General features: G+C 41.7%; 2 protein-coding genes across 3 annotated transcripts; both read left to right on the top strand.

The window, feature by feature from the left end:
- Positions 1-1,335: 1,335 nt before the first annotated feature.
- On the top strand, positions 1,336-3,726 carry LOC133928895 (NAC domain-containing protein 35-like). Its single transcript, XM_062375409.1, has 3 exons — positions 1,336-1,775; positions 1,908-2,182; positions 2,875-3,726. Exons 1-3 carry the CDS (start codon positions 1,358-1,360, stop codon positions 3,508-3,510), a joined length of 1,329 nt encoding a protein of 442 aa, XP_062231393.1. The 5' UTR covers positions 1,336-1,357; the 3' UTR covers positions 3,511-3,726.
- A 156-nt stretch (positions 3,727-3,882) lies between these two features.
- On the top strand, positions 3,883-7,722 carry LOC133928896 (uncharacterized). Of its 2 annotated transcripts, XM_062375410.1 has the most exons (5): positions 3,883-4,133; positions 4,414-4,500; positions 4,619-4,705; positions 5,912-6,007; positions 6,964-7,722. In XM_062375410.1, the coding sequence occupies exons 1-5, from the start codon at positions 4,121-4,123 to the stop codon at positions 7,110-7,112; spliced, it is 432 nt and encodes a 143-aa protein (XP_062231394.1). In that variant the 5' UTR covers positions 3,883-4,120; the 3' UTR covers positions 7,113-7,722. The 2 variants fall into 2 exon arrangements, with proteins under 2 accessions (XP_062231394.1, XP_062231395.1); XM_062375411.1 differs by lacking the exon at positions 5,912-6,007.
- Positions 7,723-22,279: the final 14,557 nt, after the last annotated feature.

The following is a 22,279-nucleotide window of genomic DNA, read 5'->3' as shown; positions in this document are numbered from 1 at the left end:
CTCATCCTGCCACCGTCTGATTGCCGTGAACTGCGCCATTGTAGATCTATGATGAAAACAAGGTTGTGCCATCAGTTACACATATTGAAGCAATTAAAACCTAACAAACCATAACTAAAACACGATGAGAACCATATGATACTCGCCTCGGTGCAGTGAAAGGGATTTGGCCTTGAGATATCGCTTCTCTGACGCTGATGGTGAGTGAGGATGACGCTTTTCAATGCAATGAAAGATACACTAGAATGGCGAGTGAGGAAAAAGAGCACTCGTCGTTGCTTTATATCGAGAAGAGATGAGCAGGTTATGTGTGTGGAAAGTTAAAAGAGTCTAAGGAGACGAGCGGATTGTGTGTGTGGGAAGTTAAAAGAGCCTGAGAAGAGCGATCAAATTTGAAAACGTTAGCGAGTATTTAAATACATATGAGTTTTCATAAACTCTGTATGTGTCTATCGTATAGACACAGGTAGATCTTACGAGAAACTGTCTGTAATAATATCACAGATGGGTTTTTCTAAACGTTTATGTCTGTATAATAGAAACAGACGGATTTATTAAATTATCTGTAAGTTCAGTCACACCTAGACGGTTGTTTTATTTTAGACACGTCTATCTTAACAACCGTCTAAAAATATTTTATCAATAACAAATCTAAAAAATATTCTGTGATATAGCATCTACTTTTACTAATTCTACAGTAGTATCAATTGGATTGCTTCTCCCTGAGTATAAAGGTTCTCAGTTCTATAGAAGCGCTACACTTTTCTAGCCGGGTAGGCTTCGGAGACCATGGTGCGTGGCTGCACAAAAGAAGCATGGCATCTCGATTTTCTTTTCTTGAACGTGCAGAAAAACTGCAAGTCACTGTATTAAAAAAACAGTAAAACCTATCAAAATTACAAAACTTAACGATGGCATCTCATTAGCCTCGAAAGGAAGTCATTAGTACACATAGCATTAATTAAGCAAGGTGATCGGTCAACACTATCTACAGCAAATGATTCGTATACTATGTGCAAATTAATATTTATCATTGCAACCGCAAATAGCAAACTGTACAACAAACAGTCAGTACTCGACCTAGCCTATACCATGCATAGAGGTAGAAGGGCAGTAGCCATCAGCAAGTGGGATACTGGGCAAGTATAATCAGGGGAAGACAATTTCTCGTGGTTCTATATACTCACGGGTTATCTTGCCATTTCATTTTCTTATTTAATATATATTTACCCGTTAATTCTTTTATATATTTTATATTAATTTTTTAAATATAAATGTCCATGTAAATAAACAGTAACTCATGTTTATAAAAAACCTCCACTCCGGCCGGTATATATCATCGATCATTCATCAATCAATGGTGCAAGCACCACCCTCTTATCCTCTCCTCCCACGCGCTTCCTCCCCCAAACTCCTCTACTCCTCCTTCAGATTTGCCCTAGCTAAGCTCTCGCTCGCCGTCGCGCGCTATGCCATGAGCAGAGACATCGAGGACGGGCACGGCGCCGCCGGCAGCGTTCTTACGGCAGCAGGAGGAGGAGGAGGAGGAGGAGGAGGGGCTGGCAGTAGCGAGGCGGCGGCGGTGTCCGGCGGCGGCCGCGAGACCGCGGCGGACTCGCACGACAACGACCTGGTGATGCCGGGGTTCCGGTTCCACCCGACGGAGGAGGAACTGATCGAGTTCTACCTCCGGCGCAAGGTCGAGGGCAAGCGCTTCAACGTCGACCTCATCGCCGACCTCGACCTCTACCGCTTCGACCCGTGGGAGCTCCCCGGTAATCAATTAGCAGCACTTGCTTCTTCACGCTTCGATGTCCACTTGATCAGCTCTCGATCGACTAGTCTCGATCTTGGCTAATTAACTCGTTGTAATTAATTGCGCGGTACTCGATCGCTCGGCGGCGCAGCAATGGCGGTGATGGGCGGGAAGGAGTGGTTCTTCTACGTGCCGAGGGACCGCAAGTACCGGAACGGGGACCGGCCGAACCGGGTGACGGCGTCGGGGTACTGGAAGGCGACGGGCGCCGACCGGATGATCCGCGGCGAGAACAGCCGCCCCATCGGGCTCAAGAAGACGCTCGTCTTCTACTCCGGCAAGGCCCCCAAGGGCGTCCGCAGCAGCTGGATCATGAACGAGTACCGCCTCCCGCCCGCCGCCGACACAGACCCCTTGATCCACAAGGTGAATTACGGCCATAATCCCCAAACATTATTTCAGGGTTCCCATGAGCTCAATTGTTTTGCAGTGTTCTTGTTTCGATCGTTGCTTCCAAATTCCAAAAAGCTTTCATTTTTGTACTGTAATTGAGTTCCAGCTAGCTAGCTGGTCATTACTTGGTGTGGTTAACTAATCATTCGATCTGCTTTTCGTTCGGTGCTTTTACTTTGGTCGCATGACTTGTACGAATATGGAAGATGCCTTTTCCTTTACTTTTTCAGATCTACCAGCTATTTTTTTTTTGCTCCTTGTTCTTTTTAGCACACATATGCGTACCACTAGACATGTACAAATCTACACTATGAATCCCCCTTCTAGCTAGATACCACTTGCAAAGTTGCATGTTGCAGATTCTGCAAGATCTTTGCATCCTCAAGCTAAAGCGGGTTTCCCTTTGCTAAATTATTCAGATCTGAATTAATTAATTGAAACACTTAATCCCTCATTTCTCAAGTCATCTTAAAGTTTTCTTTAATTATTTTTTGACGACTAGTTGATCTTAAAGTTCATATATATAGCCTCTTCAGTCAATCTCTGTTTCTTTGCTGTTTATGAACTCATGCATGCGTGGTACTGATTTCTTCACTTTAGTACTATCCTCTTTCTTTGCAAGAAAAGGCTAACGGCTATTAATTTTTCTGACGGTGATCACACAGTCCGAGATCTCGCTCTGCCGCGTCTACAAGCGCTCCGGCATCGACGACGGCCAGCCTTCCTCAGCGCGGCGCACCGCCTCCCGCACCGTCGTGCGGACCGGTCGGCACGGATCGTCGCCGTCGTCGTCCACGCAACTGTCACCGACGCAGCAGCCCAGCAGCTTCCATCTGCTCCAAGGCGAGTGCTCGTCGGCGTCACCGCCAGCCACCATGGACCAAGTGGTCATCACCACGCACAACGCGCCGCAACTTCTGCCTCCGCCAACGCCACAGGCTTACGCGTCGTCGACGAACTCGATAGCGGCGGTTGCGCCGCAACCGACAGGAAGCGCCGCCGTCCTCACCTCCACGTACTCTCTTCTCAGCATGGTCGCCACGCCTATGGGCAGCTCCAGGCCCGTCGACGAGCTGAGCACGCTGGTTGGTCACAGCCAGGCCTACGCTAACCTCTTGGCCCCGACGGGCAGTCATTTCCTCTCGTTGCCGTCGCCGCAGACAACGCCAGAAATGACGCCGCTCGGTGTGCTGCCGATGGGACCGCCGCTGATGTCTTCGGTAGCTGACAAGCTCAGCTGGGACTGGAACCCGGTCCCCGACACGACGGCCAGGGATTACAATGCTTCTGGTTTTAAGTGAGCCTGCAAACTCACAGTTCATTCTGAAAACCTGCCATCAGTGTAGGGCTGTAGGCTAACATATACACCCTTTAATCAGTCCAAATATATATATATATATATCATGTCAAGTAGCATATATGATCGAGAATACTAAATATATGATCAGGATCCAGGAACTGAAGATAGGTGCATGATTTGTACGCATAATGAGATCAATTTAAAAATCAGGAACTGACTCCATGTGTTTAACATTTAATATGATTAGTATACTTTGCTTAATTGTCCAAAAGTTTGTGGTAGGTTTTCTTTTGACAGTTAAAATGCATGGCACATGAAATAATGTGCACATGAATGCATGATTATTGGAAGGAGACCGTTGCAGCAGGTTTGTTTCTTTCTGCATGATTGGGAGGAAGACTTGCAGGGGGTGGACAATGTCAGATAAAAAGCTTGCATGTGCATGCATACATGGAATAATTCATGTGACTATTGCAGCAGCTTTTGTTCTTCACCTTTTCAATAGTGTTTGCTCATTGTTGTGAGTTACTGGGTACTAACAGTGAGTGAGGATATACTGTGTTTTATCTGCTAATGCTTACTGGAGAAAGGGAAAAAAAGACAAACTGAAGATGCATTCATTGGGTAAGGTTGAGATGCTCTTTCTGTTGTATATATCTTCGGTCTGTTTGATGGAAAAAGACAATCTACTTGGTAGATGATCAAAAGACTACCGAGTTTGTTTTATCGATCAATTCAGAGACATGAGTCATCCATGTTGGATGCTCTTGATTTTTGTGTGTTCTCTGCAGTCTATAATTCTTGTTACATTAGGCTGTACTGATGATGCGTATAGCTAGCTGATTCAAGAACGTTACTACATAAATAGCTAGCTGTACAAGCTGAGGTTTCCAGCTAATTGCAGGTTGCCACAGCAAAAGAGATCAACATAATGCATGCCAATATAGCTCGGTCGCGAATTGGAAATCGCCCAGCCTTCTTTCCAGACCAGGTGAGCAAGGATTTAAGTGCTTTTGATGTAGCTCAAAATATTGGCTCTCAAAGGATGTCTATGCCCGGCCACTAGCAAGACTAACTGGCAAAAATGGACATCTGAGGGCTAATTGCAGGTTGCCACAGCAAAAGAGATGAACAAAATGCATGCCAATATAGCTCGGTCGCGAATCGGACATCGCCCAGCCTTCTTTTCAGATCAGGTGAGCAAGGATTTAAGTGCTTTTAGTGTATTTATAAATATTGACTCTCAAAGGATTTCTATGCCCACTAGCAAGGTAACTGGCAAAAATGGGCATCTTAGGCTCCCAACATGCATGCCCTTAATTTTGTGTTAGTATGCCACTTTTACCCTCTTAGCTAGCAATTAAAATGATCTAACAAAATATTTATTTTTTATAAAAAATGGTTTTAAGAAAACCTAATAAACATGCTCTTTTGTTTTTGGCCAAATAAGAGAAATTCAACATACTTTTTGTGATGTTAGCCTCTCCAATAATAGAGTTGCAACAACAACAAAACGGTGTTCAGCTTCTTTTACTGCATAACCATGCATCTTACACATTTAAGTTGCTGGAAAATGATAGGTTGGTAACATCTCTAGCAAAGATTGACTGACAAACCTTAGCTAGATATGTTTTGTTGGTTCCGACATGGTTAGATCCAAATGTTACTACTACATTAATTGAGCCACCTGGATCACCTCTCGGACACATCTATGCAATGATTTCTCGAAACAGGTGAAATACCAAGCTAGCGAAGTCATGAATAGGCACGGCACCTCCAGTGAATCATTATTTTATTCGGTTTAACGAATAGTATTGCTTTCTCAGTTGCACGTTAATTTCATTTATGATATATAGCTCAAATTAGAAGAGGGCGCAAATCTGCAGGAAAGCATACACAACCTGAAACATAGGATATAGCAATTTTGATTTGTACCACCAATCACTTACTCATATATATATATAGTCACAATAGAAATTGTAACAGTGTCATATATGTTTGTAACAAGTACATTAATCAAATTAAAAGTTTGACCGCATGCCATGATAACAAGAATTAGTGACTCGAGAGAGCACGGGTAAGTCTTTCAAATCAGTTCGACAACGTAAACAGCCAATCATATAAAAAATTTAAGTAGCCGTACATAATTTGACAAAGTGAGAATACATATCATTTATTGGTTATATATATTCAGTGGTTTTGCTATTCTTTTGTCGTGAACCTTTTTTATATTTTCAGCTATAGGGTTTATGCTTGTGGAGCCTTCTTCATGCTCATGCTAGCAGTAGATACAAACTATAGAGCATCTTCGTGTGGATCTTACTAATTTGTAGTCCTTTGAATTATATATACATTAGTCAACTATATTAACTGGTTCTCAACTTCTCATACATATTCTACAGTTAACTTATGCCTTCCTATGCGACGCAATTCTCAGGAAAAGACCCCGTCTCTTCCTCTTGAGCATCCATACATCATACACGTTCATTGCAGAAAAGGTAGCTAGCATTGACTCTATCTTAAATCATGAGCTAGAGGGTCTACATTCCGTTTGGCATATGCAAATGGTGGCCACGAGCAAGCACCACAACCGCCAAATTTCCACACTTCCCGGTTCCTCTCCAGCCCCCACTGATCATGATCACACACACACATGCATACCACACTGCAAAGGTCGATGATGATCGCTATCAGATGCGTAGGATCAGGAGCCACAGTTTTCGAAGCGAAGACGATGTGAATTCGAGGCACAACCCCAGCGCCTAATCAGTCGTCGTCAGGTTAAGCCAGGGCCGGAGCTAGGAATAGAATACAAGGGGGCCAACTCGCCAACATCGATAATAGTTATTATACAAGAAGTATGACATGAAGTTATATATCCATAAATACGGACTCAATCGAAGCATAGATAACAATTATAGCATTATAGCACATTACTGCAGATATCCTCATCAGTGTCGGTTCAAAATCGCCATTAGTGACGGGTTTTTAACCAACACTGATTACTCGGTACCGATAGTCACAAACTATCAGTACCGGGTATAGAACCGGCACTGAAAATTATTATTAGTGTCGGTTGGTAAAAACAAACCGGCACTGATAATACATATCTATATCGGTTTGTTTTTACCAACCGGTACTAATAGGTATTTCCCGCTATTTTCAAAATGTGGCGGTTGCAGCCAATATCGTGACATTTTTAAATTTTGGTCATTACCGGTAATAGTATATGGTATATTTATGGATACACACATATAAATTTAATTTACAAAACATCAAGTTTTATCGCAGCATATATACACAAGCACATATAAATTTTATTTCTAAAATATCAAGTCTCGTCACAGTATATATACACCGTATACATGTGAGGTTTCATTACAACAATAAAAAAGAGTTTAAGGTTTCTTGCTAATCGAAGGTTCTGAACTCTGCTTTTTCTTGTTGGATAAAGGTAACGAGAAAGGAGCCAAATTCATGGAACTCGCCTGTTGGACTGATGACTTGGTCATTAATGAACCCGCTAAGTTGTTCTTAAAGTGCGTTGATTTCAATGGCCATGAGTCGATCTCTGGACAACACGAGGAGCTGGAATTTCAATAATTGAATAAATCAATCCTTATGAACACGTGTTGGACCTGAAAATTAGTCATCAAGATGTATGTCGCATACCTCAGTATCGACCACCTGATATGACGCGTGTCCATTGAATCCATGCATGAATTCAATTACATAAAACCACATAAATTATTGCCTGAGCTCTGCTTCCTACAAGGAAAGTCATATCGGATAATCCATTCTTTCACGAATGGTCGGTGTATAACATTCTTCTTGATGTATCGTAGGTACACTCTGTATTTGTGTGATTATTACTGTAAGTAGACTTAGATTCAATCAATCAAATATTACAAGAGCAATAACAAAATGGTCGGGTTTTACCTCTGTAGCAAGTCAATGACAGGTTGGTAGGTTTCTTTAAGATTATTTTGTGAGTCGAAGACAACGATATTGCTAATATGTGACTGGATGATAAGGAGGATCCAATGATAACTACACATAGGTCACCATAGGTTAGTTGGTCCTAATTTCTAACTATGTATTGCTCAAAAAAGTAGAACATTCATAAAGGAAAACACATACCCAAAGTGGTAGGGCAAAAGTATGTATTTCTTCAATTGTAGCTCCAGAATACACTTCAATGCATAGTCCTCGGTTCCTTTTGGATCGGATTGTATCATTGTTGGGTTCACATGATGTGGGTCAATGAATCCCAAATGGTAGATGTCCTCTATCCTGCATCTTTGTACCTACATTCTACATAAGGAATAAATTATTCAATCCAATGGTACATGAATGTATATTATGAATTATATGTATATAACACTTACAGAGTCCAACAACTCAAGATAGACACGTCGAGAGTATCTTGCTGGTACAGTCGATATATTTCCTCAAATAATATATAAATAGAGTCATCCTTGTGGAGGATATCTCGATCCTTGTATCTGGTCTCAAACATTTCTCTACCATCCCGTGACTCCTTCATGTACCACGCATGTAATTTCCAAAGTTGATATGCCAGTTTGTCCCACACGTTTGGCGCAACCAAGAGTTCGCCCAACTTAAATTACCGTCTCTCGATTGCTTTTGGTGTCAGGGACTCATTTAGAATTTGCCCTTTTGTAATTTTAGCATCTTCAAGAAATCTTTCTAAATTCCGTTCTTGTCGTATCTGTTGGATAGAAAACTCATTCATGTATTTCTTGCTTTTGATGAGCTCGTAGTCTGATTTACTCTTACACTCAACAGGTTTGGACATCTTCAAGAAAAACTTATGTGTTCTTGCACGAATTGGTATTTTCTTCTCAGACTCTGGCTTTTGAAAGAATTTCTTGACACTGGTGTCCACTGTCACTCTGGTTTCCTCTGATGTTTGTTTATAAGGCAACTTCTTAGGTGCTGCCACATTCTTAGGTGCCCTTTGCTTCTGGGATGAAACCGACTTCTGAGATGAACTCAAATTCTTAGACTGTGTAGTTGTTGTCAACTTCGGAGGGGGATGAGTTGCCTCTCTTGTTGGTGGTGGTGCTGACTTCGAAGGTGGAGGAGTTGGCTCTCTTGTTGGCACTGGTGCTGACTTCTGAGGGGGAGAACTTGGCTCCCTTGGAGGCGACTTGCGTAAGGGAGGAGTTGGCTCTCTTCTGGGTGACGGCAGCGGTGGTGGCAACTGTGGAGGAGTTGACTCTCTTCTTTGTGACGGTGGCCGTGGCGGCGACCGTGGAGGAGTCGAAGAAATTCTGTGTGGTGGGTCCGACTCTGCATCAGACGAATTGTCTGTCTCATCTTCAAACATTATGTAGCGCTTGGGCCACAGAACGAAGCCACCCACGTTTGATCTGAGCCTCTTGGAACCCGTCTCTCCGGGGTAATTCATGTCAATCTTACGGTACAACCTTCGCACAGAGTCCACATCGATCTTGGCGTATCCCCGCGGTATCGAAAGATCGTTGAAGAGAGCTCCTTCCACGCATTGGTCGACCTACCCCATAGCCACCGTGGTGGTAATGTTCAAGGTGGGCACGACAAGCTTGCACACTTTGCTTTTTGTGATGTCGTCCACGGGGTTACTGGCTGATTCTTTTTCTGTAAACCCCGCGGACGCGCAGCTGCTCTGATGACCACGAGGGCTCACAACATTTTCTTTGCCTTACTGCTGCATGTTTCCTTACTGAAGTGCTTCTTTGATTTTTACGTCTGTCATCTGACGCTCTTGTACAAGTTCTTGTCGTACTAAAGCCAGCAGCTCTTCCAATTATTCTCTCATTCTCTTTCGACTCCTATAACTTTCGGCGACTTCTGGGAATCCCTCTTTCCACGACACCACACCCTTGCCTTTGGTGCGATCTGGGTGCTCCTTGGTTCCTAGTGCCAAGGTTAGCTGTTCTTTCTCCCTTTCTGGCCTGAAAGAGCCTTGGGAAGACTGGGTGTGGGCATTTGCAATTCTTTGCATCACTTTTTGTTCTCTGTCACTTTTGAAGATTAGGCTGCCATCTGCTGACAAAGTCAACCCTCTCGTGTACAGATAGTGTTTCGCTCATTCAATCTAGTCGGCCGTCTTAGGTGTGGCACCATTGTAGGTTACTTGTTCTTCCATCTCTTCCCACTCGTCGTATTCCTCACATACCCATGCAAGTTAGTTCTGTGGGGGTACACGTTCTTATGAGAGTTAGCCTTATTTACCTCACTTAGTCGTTGTGCTTCCTCTAACTGCCTGTACTCTATAAAATCGTTCCAAAATAGTTCCACCGTCGGATAATCATCCCATTTTGGTGTCTGACCTACCAAGTAATAATTTCTCCATAGATTACCCTTGAAATTCTTGAACACGATAGCCATTGTTGATAGGGCACGACGCTTCTGAAAGTGCATCTAGGCCCCCTTTATGGGTTTTGGCTTATTGATGACAAACGATTAAGGGACTAATGGTTTGTTGAAGTTATGAACAGGTTTTATGTCCCATTTGTTAAGATAAAAGATGCTGGTGTCCCTCAAAAAGAAAAGAGAAGCAACATATAGTTACTCAATAGGTTTAATTTTGTTTATTTTGAATTTGAGTTAAGGATAGCCGTATTATCAAGAGGGATGCATGTTGATAGTGTTGAAGGTGTCTCGGTACTCAAAATATCCTTTTAGAACCAAAAGATGAGAGACACAATCACTCACAGATACCGGGAAATAGTTTTTGTTGTCCGAGCTTGGAGTCTCTGGGTGAACCCGGATACTGTGGACTTTGTCCAGTTGGCTGGAGTCTCCGAGTAAGACTCTGCTAGAGAGTCTCAGTTTGAGTCTAAGAAACTCAACCCGGAGTCTCCGGGTTAGCCAGGATACTCCGGGGTTCTGGTTGTGGCTGAAGTCTCTGAGTGAGACTCCGCCAGATAGTCTCGGGTAAGCTTTGTGCGCTTAACCCGGAGATTACGGGTTAGCCCGGATAGTCTGGTGTTTTGTTCGTGGCCGGAGTCTCCGAGTGAGACTCCACCAGAGTGTCTTGGGTAGGCCTTAAGTGCTTAACCCGGAGTCTTCGGGTTGACCCAGATACTCCGGGTTCTAATGTTTCCAAACCCTCCGGAGAGGCTCCAGACAGTGATTTTGCCTGAGTTATCGTGTGTTACCCGAAGTCTCCGGGTGAACCCGGATACTCCGGGTCAGTTAAAAATAGTCTGTAATGGCTAGTTTTTTAAGTGAGCTATAAATACCCCTCACCTCCTTTCTTGGGTGCTGCTAAACCAACTCGTGGATAAATACTTTAAAAGCCATTCAATAGCCCTCCTAACTCCTCTAGAGCTCAAATTTGTGCAAGATTTGGAGATTAGATTTTGGGAAGTGAGTTTGAGTGCTAGAAAGCAAAAATTTCACTCTTGAGCACTTGGGGTCATCAACGAGCTTTCAATTCGCATTCTTTTCTCTTGGAGTTGTGAGCTCCTAGACGGCAAAGCGTCACCCGAAGAGCACCCAAATTGTGGAGTGACCCAGGAAGTTTGTATTACCCTCATTAATTTGAGTAAGGACCCTTACTTGATCTTTGTGGTTGCTTGGGAGAGAAAAGGGTTGTAAAAGACCCAGCTCTTTGTGAGCTCCTCAACGGAGATGTAGGCATCTCTTTGTGAAGTGGTCGAACTTCAGAAATAAATTCTTGTCCACTTCATTTTGTTTCATTTTCCTGTATAATCCGAACTATCCGGATAAGGCCGGAGTATCCGGATTCTGTATAACCCGGAGTATCCGGATCTAGTAATCCGCTGTCAAAATTTTAAATTTTAGGAATTGCCTATTCACCCCCCTCCTCTAGGCGACATCTCATACATTTCAATTGGTATCAAAGCCTAACCTCCTACAAGGCTTCACCGCTTGGAGGATTTGAAGATGTCGGCATCTGGGTAGAAAAGCCCGAAATGTCCGAAGGGTGAAACTTCGGGTGGTGGCTCAAGAAGGCCCATGGATTCAGGTGATGCTTCAACAGCTGGTGGCTCCAAAGATAGAAGGGGAGTCGAATTTAATTTTGATTATAGTAAATTAAATTCTCAGTCTAACAACTTCATCTCCGTGCCTTTCGGGCGTGCTTCATTTTTTAATGGCACACATTACGCCGCTTGGAGGCACAAAATGAAGATGCATTTAATCTCACTCCATCCGAGCATTTGGAAGATCGTGTGTGTAGGTCTCGACTTTTTGGCGGAAGACTTTGAACTCACACCCAAACAAGAGCAAGCAATCCATCAAAATGCTCAAGCAACAAGCATTCTCCTTAGGGCCTTAAGCCCCGAGGAATTCAACATGGTGGATGGGCTTAAGGAGGCTAAAGCAATTTGGGATACACTCCAAGTCTCCCATGAAGGCACCACAAGTGTGATAGAGTCCAAGATAGAATTTCTTGAAGGAAAGTTGGGAAGATTCATAATGGCGGATGATGAAACCCCCCAAGACATGTATGACCGAATGATGGTATTGGTGGACAAGATAAGAGGGCTTGGAAGTGAAGAGCTCAATGATCACAAGGTGGTGAGGAGGTTGCTTAGAGCCTTTGCACCAAGAAATCCCACCTTAGTCACACTCATCCGAGAAAGAAGGGACTACAAGAGGCTCACACCAAGTGACGTACTTAGAAGGATCCTTGCTCATGAATATGGAGGAGGAAGCTAATGAAGTAAAAAATCTTGCAAAGCAAAGCTCAACCTACAAGAACAAAGAAGTTGCATTCAAGACAAGGAAGAGCAAGCAAATCGAACAATCAAGTTCAAGTGAAGATGAAGACTCGAATGATGAAGAAATAGCATTCTTTGTAAGAAAAATCAAAAAAATTATGAGGAAGGGTGGTTATAGAAAGTACAAGAAAGACGTGCCCAAGAAAACAACATCCAAGAGGGAGTGCTATGAGTACAGTGAAGTTGGTCACTTTATCGCCGAGTGTCCTAACAAAAAGAACAAAGACAAGGAAGAAAAGAAGAACAAGACCTTTAAGAAGGAGAAATACAAGACCCATAAGAAGAAATACTCGGGTCAAGGTCACATTTGAGAGGAGTGGGATTCCAACTCCGACTTCAATTCCGATGATGAAGGAGTCACCACCATCGCCATCCGTGCCTCTACACTGACAAAGTCACTTTTTGGTGACATGAGTGACGACGACACTCCCAAGTGTCTAATGGTGAAAGGGCACAAGGTAAAATCACAACCCAAGATTCTAAATAGTGATAGCGATAGTGATAGTGGTTGTGAAAGCATGTTTAAAGGTCTTAGCCAAAATGCCATGTCTAAATAAAAGAGCTCATGGAAACAATAGAGAGTCAAGAGGAGATCCTTGAGAAGCAAGAGGACTTGCTCATCCTTGAAAAGGAGAGAAACCATGAATTTGAGGAGATCCTTGCTAAAGATAAGGAGAAGGTTGAGAAATTGACCAAATATCTTGATTTGGCTAATGCCTCTATTACTAGTCTTAAGAGTAACAATTCTACACTTCAAGAGAAACTATCATGTTTGGATGAAACTCATAAGACTCTTGAAATGCAAATTGATACTCTTAGGAATAACACATTCATCTCTAATGATGCAAACTTACTCTCTAGTGTCTACACTAGTAATGGTTGCTCTCGGTGCTACTATGTTAATATAAATGCTTGTACTACTAATGTCGAATCTTTGCAAGCATTACAAAAGAAAAATGAGAGGCTAAATGCATTGGTTAAGTATGGATGCATCAAAACATACAAATCCAAAGATGCACTATACAAGACCATTGAGACCAATGACAACAAGCAAAAGAGAGGCCTTGGGTTTGACATGTATACAAGCAAGATAAATGAGCGTATAGTGATCAATAGCAATGAGTACCTCAAGTTCATCAAGGGAGGCAAGCAAGTTGATCATATCACTCAAGCAAAGCAACCCAAGACCCATGCTCCACAATCTAGTTTTTACGCTTCTTATATGCTTAAGAGGAACCACCGTGGTAAAGTGGTTGCTCTATATGTTGGTGTCCGCACAAAAGATAGATAGAATCGTGAAAAGAAGTGTGTGGGTATCAAAAGTACTTGTCACTAACATGAAAGGACCCAAACAAATTTGGGTACCTAAAACAAAAGCTTAAAATTATTTTGTAGGCATACTCCTCCGATGGATCAAGTTGGGTGCTTGATAGCGGTTGCACAAATCATATGGCCGGAGAAAAGAGTATGTTTTCATCATTTGAAGAAGATGGAGGACCACATGAAAATATCATATTTGGCTATAATAGAAAAGGAGAGGTAATTGGTATAGGTAAAATTGCTATCTCAAATGATCATTCCATTTCAAATATTTTGCTAGTTAAATCTCTTAGTTATAATTTATTGTCCGTATCATAACTTTGTGAAATGCGATATAATTGCTTTTTTACTAATGAGGGTGTGATAGTCTCTAGAAGGGATGACACCTCAATAGCTTTCACCGGTAGGTTGAAGGGTAAACTTTATCTTGTTGATTTTTCAACGGATGAGGTGAGGACTGAAATTTGCTTGATTGCTAAGTCTAGCATGGGTTGGCTTTGGCATCGCCGACTAGCCCATGTTGGCATAAGGAATTTATCTAAACTTCTAAAGGAAGAGCATATCCTAGGACTAACAAATATTTTCTTTGAGAAAGATAGAATTTGCAGCGCTTGTCAAGCGGGAAAGCAAATTGGAGCTCCTCACCCCATCAAGAATGTAATAACAACCACAAGGGCATTGAAACTTCTACACATGGATTTATTTGGACCAATCACCTACATAAGTATTGGTGGTAACAAATATGGCTTAGTTATTGTTGATGAATATTCTCGTTTCATTTGGGTATTCTTTTTGCATGATAAGAGTGAAACATAAGCCATATTCAAGAAATTCGTGAGAAGAGCTCAAAACGAGTTTGGCGTGAAGGTCAAAAGGGTGAGAAGCGACAACAGAAGTGAATTCAAGAATACGCAAGTTGAAGAATTTCTTGATGAAGAAGGGATCAAGCATGAGTTCTCGACACCCTACTCCCCTCAACAAAATGGGGTTGTTGAGGGAAAGAATAGGACTCTCATAGAGTCAGTAAGAACAATGCTTGATGGGTACAAGATATCGGATCAATTTTGGGCGGAAGCCATCAACACCGTATGACATGCCATCAACCGGTTATACCTTCACAAGATTTTGAAGAAGACCACCTACAAGCTTCTAACCAGTAACAGACCTAATGTATCTTACTTTAGAGTCTTTGATAGCAAATACTTTATTCTAAATAAAAATGCCAAAAGTTATAAATTTGCTCCTAAAGTAGATGAAGGTTTTATGCTTGGTTATGGATCAAATATCTACGCCTACCGTGTCTTCAACAAAACCTTCGGTTGTGTTGAAATCGCGTGTGACATGACATCTGATGATTCTAATGGCTCCCAAGTGGAGCAAGTTGATCATAATATTTTAGATGATGAAGAAATTCTAAGCGGAGCAATTAAGAAGATGACAATCGGTGAAATCAAGCCTCAAGAACCCCAAGAGCAACAAATGGATCACGATGATCAAGCTCAACCATCTTCATCAACTCGAGTGGAGCCATCAACATCTATTCAAGATCAAGATCAAATTAATGATGACTCTAACAAGTTCCTTGATGATGATGAAGTGGAAGTGATTCAACCTCAATCCCAAGTGCCACATGAGTTCATCAAAGCATCCAAAGAGATCACTTGGTGGATAATATCCTTGTTGATATACAAAAGGGGGTAACTACTCATTCTAGAATTGCAAATTTTTATGAATATTACTCTTTTATTTCCTCCTTGGAACCATTGAAAGTGGAAGAAGCACTTGGTGATCCGGATTGGGTGATGGCCATGCAAAAAGAGCTCAACAACTTCAAAAGAAATGAAGTATGGTCATTGGTGGAAAGACCCAATCAAAGTGTGATTAGCACCTAATGGGTCTTTCGCAATGAGCAAGATGACAACGGGGTCATAACAAGAAACAAGGCAAGGCTGGTTGCTCAAGGCTTCACACAAATCGAAGGTTTGGATTTTGGTGAGACTTATGCTCCCGTAGCTAGGCTTGAATCTATTCGAATATTACTTGCCTATGCTACTCACCACGATTTCAAGTTGTATCAATGGATGTGAAAAGTACCTTTCTAAATGGACCAATCTTCAAATTAGTGTATGTAGAGCAATCACCCGGATTTAAAGATCCATCGTATCCTCATCACATGTTTAAACTCCACAAGGTGCTCTACGGGTTTAAGCAAGCACCTAGAGCATGGTATGAATGCCTTAGGAATTTTCTTGTCAAAAAGGGCTTTGAAATAGGCAAAGCTGATTCTACTCTCTTTACTAAAAATGTAGTTAATGATTTATTTGTTTACCAAATATATGTTGATGACATTATATTTGGTTCTACTAATAAAAACTTTTGTGAAGAATTTAGTAGGATCATGACAAAGAGATTTGAGATGTCAATGATGGGAGAGTTGAAATTCTTCCTAGGATTTCAAATTAAACAACTTAAAGGAGGAACCTTCATATGTCAAATGAAGTATATCAAAGACATGCTTAAGAAGTTTGATATGGAGAATGCCAAACCCATCAAGACTCCTATTCAAGCAAATGGACATTTTGATTTTAATGAAGATAGCAAGGCTGTGGATCAAAAGGTATATCGCGTCATAATTGGTTCTTTACTTTACCTTTGTGCATCTAGGCCCGATATTATGTTTAGTGTGTGCATGTGTGCAAGATTTCAAGCCGCTCCAAAAGAGTGTCATTTGGTGGCCATTAAGAGGATTCTTAGATATTTGGTTCATACCCCTTACCGTGGCTTATGATATCCTAAAGGTTCATCCTTTGACCTTTACGGCTATTCGGATTCCGATTATGCTGGTTGCAAGGTGGATAGAAAGAGCACCTCGAGGACTTGCCAATTCTTGGGTAGGTCCTTGGTGTCGTAGTATTCAAAGAAACAAAAATCCGTAGCCCTATCCACCGCCGAATCTGAACATGTTGCCGCAGACGCTTGTTGTACTCAACTTCTTTGGATCAGACAAACATTGAAAGATTATGGTTACAGCATGTCTAAAGTCCTACTTTTGTGTGACAATGAGAGTGCCCTAAAAATAGCCAACAATCCTGTTCAACACTCAAGAACCAAACACATAGACATCCGTCACCACTTCCTAAGAGATCACTCAACCAAAAGGGATATCGATATTCGCCATGTGAGAACCGAAAAATAACTAGCCAATATCCTCACAAAGCCACTTGATGAGCAAAGGTTTTGCGGGTTGAGAAATGAGCTAAATATCCTCGATTCTCACAACATGGCTTGATATGTTGCACGCAATTGACTGTTCTAGCTTTATAGTTTTGGTAGCTAGATTTATGCGAAAATCTCCTTGTTTGCTATTTTAAAAAATTATTTGATTCTTGATCTTTTGATCATAGCTTGCTACTTGTGATCATTGTTATGTAATGTTGTTTGTTGGCTAATCACAAGTGGTAAGAAGTTCTTATATGTTCAACAATCTTTCTCTCAAAATTCTCTATCAAATCCCAGCTCAAAATCCATCTTTGTCAAGTTCCAGAACCCGGAGTCTCTGAATTGATCCGAAGTGTCCAGATTCTAGACGTCCAGTTTTTCTGTTGAGTTGACAGAACCCGTAGTCTTTGGGTTCACTCGGATACTCCGGGCCCTGTCACTCAACCCAAAGGATCCGAGTCACCCTCTGAGAAGGAGTCTCTGTCTCGTGTCCAACTCCAACCCGGAGTCTCCGGGTCATCCAGGGTTTTTAGCCTCCCCAGGCAGCACGTCTCCTATTCAACTCCACAATATCTCTTTCACCTCTCTCTCTCCGTGGAAAGGTTCCTCCGGCATTTTCAAGCTCCCTCCAAGGATTTTGGAAGCTTTTCTTCAAATCTACTTCAACTCTAGGCCGGATTCTCCGAGCTTCCCTCCGGATCGATCGTTGGTGATATATTTGCCCTAAAAAGGTACTTCAAGAACTCATTCACCCGATCTCTCAAATCCTTGATCTAGAGTCCGATTCCTTTGGTAGATATACTTCATATACATCATAGAATCATATACTCCAAGGATATTGCAATGCATTGCTTCAATCTCTCATATCCTAGATTTGTGCTCCAGAGTCGGGTTACCCGGAGTCTGCAAACAGCTTGATTCATCAATTCCTTCGTGAGCAATCATTCTAGTTTCTCAATTTGTTCATCCTCTGGTGTATCTCAAGATTTGTGAAGATGGGATGAGACAAGGGCAATGCCTATCAAAGAAGAACAAAAGCGAAGTTTGATCCGCTTGCCAACCTTCTCCACAACAAGCAGAAGGCAGTGAGAGTAGCAATGGCAGTGGCCATGGGAGTCTTGCTCATTCCAAAATTTAACACCAAGGAACAACCACCTAAATTCAAATCTAGAGCAATATAGCAACTAAATCCAACTAATAATCAAATGTAGATCATCTCTATACATCTAACAGCGACAAGTTGCAAATTTTTCCTAAATTAGATCTCAATTGCATCTCTAAATCCATAACCATAGAACAAGAACCAACCATCAACTCTAGAGCAATCTACCTAAAAAAGAAATATAGATCATCTTATTAACCTTAGAGCACTTGACTCCTTCAAATCTTGAATCCTTCAACCGTAGAGATGGCAAAAATGGAGATCGACGCTGGCTTGCCACAGCTCTGGTCGCGCTCGCTTGGGGGGCTCTAGTCATGCTTAGGGGATAAGATGGGTTTTATACTGTAGCGCCCCATCAGTACCGGTTGGTATATCGAACTGGCACTGATAGTGTCTATCAGTGCCGGTTCTTAACTCCTCAGTGGTTGTTTGACTTGGAAGTTTAAGAACCGGCACTGATACGTCAATAATACCAGTTACTGTTGAACCAGCACTGATGGGACGCTACATATGTGGTGTTCTATGGTAGTGGCAACATATGTTTTACAATACAAAAGAAAATTAATATCTTTTCTACTAATTAGCTCCAACATAGAATAACAAAACAATGTAGCATATGCTTGATAGTACAAAAGAATTACATTTCTATTAACTTGAATGTAGCTCTACGAGAACCCACTAGATCATAAGATTCAATAATATCAGTGGAGCTGATTTTCGCTGCCAATTCCTTTTCAATATAAACTATCATGTAACTTCCCAGAAATCATCACCTATTTTATTCCGCAAACGCATCTTCGGTAGTTTCATAGCCGAAAATGCTCACTCGATGGTCGCAGTTGACAATGGAAGAGTTACGACTAACCTTAACAACCTGTCAACCATTGGATAAGTAGAATATTTTCCCAATTTTACTAGTCCATTTGTCAGATCAGCAAGTGATGACAATCTACTCAGGTCAGGATGGTTGCATACATCGAGTTGAAATGTGATAGCTGGCACTGCAACTGAGCTCTTTCTTGATTTGAAATATAACCAGGATAGTATTTTCCACTAGAGTGCATATTTTTGACATGTCAAAAGTGTCGAGTCTTGGATCCAATGAGGCACAAAGTGATAGAAGCTCTATCGCTTGAGAACTGAATCATTCTTCTAACACTCAAATAGTTGTTGATCTACAACAACATTGAACACATCTACTTTATAATGTCTTTGTTACATCAACATACCTACGAAATGCAATGTAGAGAGGAATAAGTTTTATATCATAGACAAAAATAATATTGATGTATTACCACTCATACTTAAGAATTAGGTAAAGGAACATACTTGCAATCTGGATCTGGAATCTCAATTTCATGCTTCCTGCAAAAGGATTTGACCTCCTCAAGAAGTGGTTTCCAACCATCATTTCGCAACTCACCAAGTAACACCTTTATGTTAGAAACAGACTCCACTGCATTTACAATATCTATAGATTTCTTCTGGAGTGTTTGGCACAACATATTAGTGATCTTCATTATCTTTTCCATCATGAGTAGAATAAATACAAAATCAAATGTAACAATAATTTGAATGGCACCTGCAACATCTCCTCAGGAATATCTTGAAATTGACAGATCATTTGCAATATTGCATAGAACTGAAAGCGTGGCACCAAACATCTTCTCTAAGCTCAATACACTACGTAAGAAACCATCAAATGAGACATGTCATTAGTGATGACTTCTCAGTACACGTCACTAATGCACTATTAGTGACGGGTCTAGTGCCGTCCCATCACTAATGTGTGGCCCGGGCCGGGACCCGGCCATGACCTGTCACTAATGAGAGTTCATTACTGACGGTGAGCGAACGGCCCGTCATTAAATATATTAGTGACGGGTCACATTAATATCCATTACTAATAATTCAGTCATTAGTGGTGGGTATATGGGGTACACGTCACTAAATGTAGCCTACTCTTTCTGAATGCCTCTCAAATGGAATTATTTTGTCCCAAAGGAATCCTGGAAGCTTTTACTCAATCAACTGGACTTAAAGTTAACTACTCAAAGTCCTGCCTCATTCCTTTGAATCTCAGTCAGGAAAAGGCTCAGTGCATGGCTGGTGTTTTTGGTTGTAAATTGGGCTCACTTCCCTTCACATATTTAGGTTTGCCTCTGGGAACCTCTAAGCCAAGAATTGAACATTATGCTCCTCTTATGAATCAAACTGAAAGAAGGCTGAATTCTACTTCTTCTCTTCTCTCTCATGCTGGAAGATTGCAATTAACCAATTCTTTTATCTCTTCTCTCCCAACTTACACAATGTGTACCTTGAAAATTCCAACTACTGTAATTGAATACATGGACAGAACTAGAAGACACTGTCTTTGGAGAAAATTAGACATTAATGCCAGAAGCATTCCATTAGTTGCTTGGAAAAAAGTGTGCAAGCCCAAATCCAAAGGTGGGTTTGGTGTTCTCAACCTGAGGAATCAGAACAATACTGTTTTGCTCAAACATCTTGATAAATTCTATAACCAAAAGGATTTACCTTGGGTCAAGCTCATTTGGGGTACGTATTATCAAAATGGTCATGTGCCTCATGCTTCTTCTGAAAAAGGCTCTTTTTGGTGGAAAGATGTATTAAGACTTAGTGTTTTGTTCAAAGGTATTGCAGCTTGTTCTTTAGGTTGTGGGAAAACAGTTATGTTCTGGGCAGATTTATGGAATAATCATCTCCTAGAACAAAAGTTTCCAAGACTTTTTTTCTTTGCAAAGAACAAGAAAATTTCAGCGGCAGACTTTCTGGCAAATAATAGTATAGATGAGCAATTCCACATTCCTTTGACAGCTCAGGCTTATGAAGAATACAATTCTTTACAAGATCTCATCCAGGGTATACAGATGCAAGGAAATGCCAAAGACTCTTGAAATTACTTTTGGGGCTCACAAGTTTACTCTTCCAAGCAATGTTATAATCTGCCTTACAAGTACATCTTTCCTCTACAACCCTTCAAATGGATATGGAATTCTAAGTGTTGTAACAAACTTAGAGTTTTTTCCTGGCTACTTTTGATGGATAGACTTAATGCAAGGGACATTCTCAAAAGGAAAACTTCAAAGTGGATAATGACATTTACAATTGTGTTCTATGCAGCCTGCATTTTGAGGAAACTGCCTTTCATCTATTCTTTGGGTGTAATTTCAGCCTAAGGTGCTGGAGCTCTATTGGCATGGTTTGGGATTTCTCCAAACCTTTCTTTGAAATGATGATTAAAGCAAAAGATGCCTTCAACCATTCATTCTTCATGGAAATCTTTATAGTCGGAGCCTGAAACATTTGGAAGGAGAGAAATGCCTTCATCTTCGAACACAAGCAACCAAATTTTCCCATCTGGAAGAGGAATTTCAAGGACGACATCTTCCTCCAAGCTCATAGATTTAAAGATGTTAATAGACAGGAATTTTTTGACTGGTTTTCCTCCTTTTCTGTGTAGATTCTTTTTTTTCCTTAGTTGTGGGGCTTCTCTTTTCTTTTTCTCCCCGGTTTGAGTTCTCTGGTTTTGTTTACTCCGGTTTCCCTCTCTGATGTACACATTATTTTCTTATCAATATATTTTCTGCAGTAGGGGCTTCTCCTACTGTTTTCCCTATCAAAAAAAATGTAGCGTACTCATTAGTGACGGGTCGTTATGAGACTTGCCACTAATATTAAAGTAATAGTGATGGGTCGTAGTTGTTAAAGACGTCCAAATGGGCCGTGCCTACTGGGCCGGCCCGAGGCACGGCACTGTAGGCACGGCACGGTCCGGTCAAGTCGGGCCGGCACGGGCACGGTCCGGCCCGGCACTATTTTCTATTTTTTTATTTATATTTTTAATTTTTTAGCTATTTTTAAATATTTTTTTAATCTATTTTTTATATTTTTATCTATTATATATATATTTTATGTATTTTTTATTTTTTTATATTTTTTTTATCTATTTCGACCCGTCGGGCCGACCGGGCCGTCGGGCCGAAATCGTGCCCGGGCCGGCCCGGCACGGCACGGTCACCGACAGGCCGAGCCGTGGGCCGTTTGGGCCGTGCCGTAGCCGGACCGTGCCGAGTCGGGCCCGTGCCGGGCCGGCACGAACGGCCCATTTGGCCATGTTTAGTAGTTGTTACCATCACTAATGACTGACTCATTAGTGACGGGTGTCCTTATCACCCGTCACTAATTTCTGTCACTCCTATCTGCACGACCACTCTTATTCGCCCATTTCTCTCACTCGATCACTCTCATCTCCGCTCACATCCGCTCACGTCCTCCTCCCGCCGTTG

The sequence above is a fragment of the Phragmites australis genome, chromosome 9 (genome assembly GCF_958298935.1).
Source record: "Phragmites australis chromosome 9, lpPhrAust1.1, whole genome shotgun sequence".
NCBI lineage: Eukaryota > Viridiplantae > Streptophyta > Magnoliopsida > Poales > Poaceae > Phragmites > Phragmites australis.
Note: the sequence above shows the minus strand (reverse complement) of the source record. Positions and strands in the feature narration are given on the sequence as shown.

What these genes read in the sequence shown, in the direction of transcription:
- LOC133928896 (XM_062375410.1), top strand. An exon ending in CAGCCTTCTTTTCAGATCAG is followed by an intron (nt 4,706 to 5,911) that starts GTGAGCAAGGAT and finishes CATATTCTACAG; the next exon opens with TTAACTTATGCCTTCCTATG. An exon ending in ACACGTTCATTGCAGAAAAG is followed by an intron (nt 6,008 to 6,963) that starts GTAGCTAGCATT and finishes TGTTGGATAAAG; the next exon opens with GTAACGAGAAAGGAGCCAAA.
- LOC133928895 (XM_062375409.1), top strand. Translation starts at nt 1,358, where the DNA reads ATGGTGCAAGCACCACCCTCTTATCCTCTCCTCCCACGCGCTTCCTCC. An exon ending in CGACCCGTGGGAGCTCCCCG is followed by an intron (nt 1,776 to 1,907) that starts GTAATCAATTAG and finishes TCGGCGGCGCAG; the next exon opens with CAATGGCGGTGATGGGCGGG. An exon ending in CAGACCCCTTGATCCACAAG is followed by an intron (nt 2,183 to 2,874) that starts GTGAATTACGGC and finishes GTGATCACACAG; the next exon opens with TCCGAGATCTCGCTCTGCCG.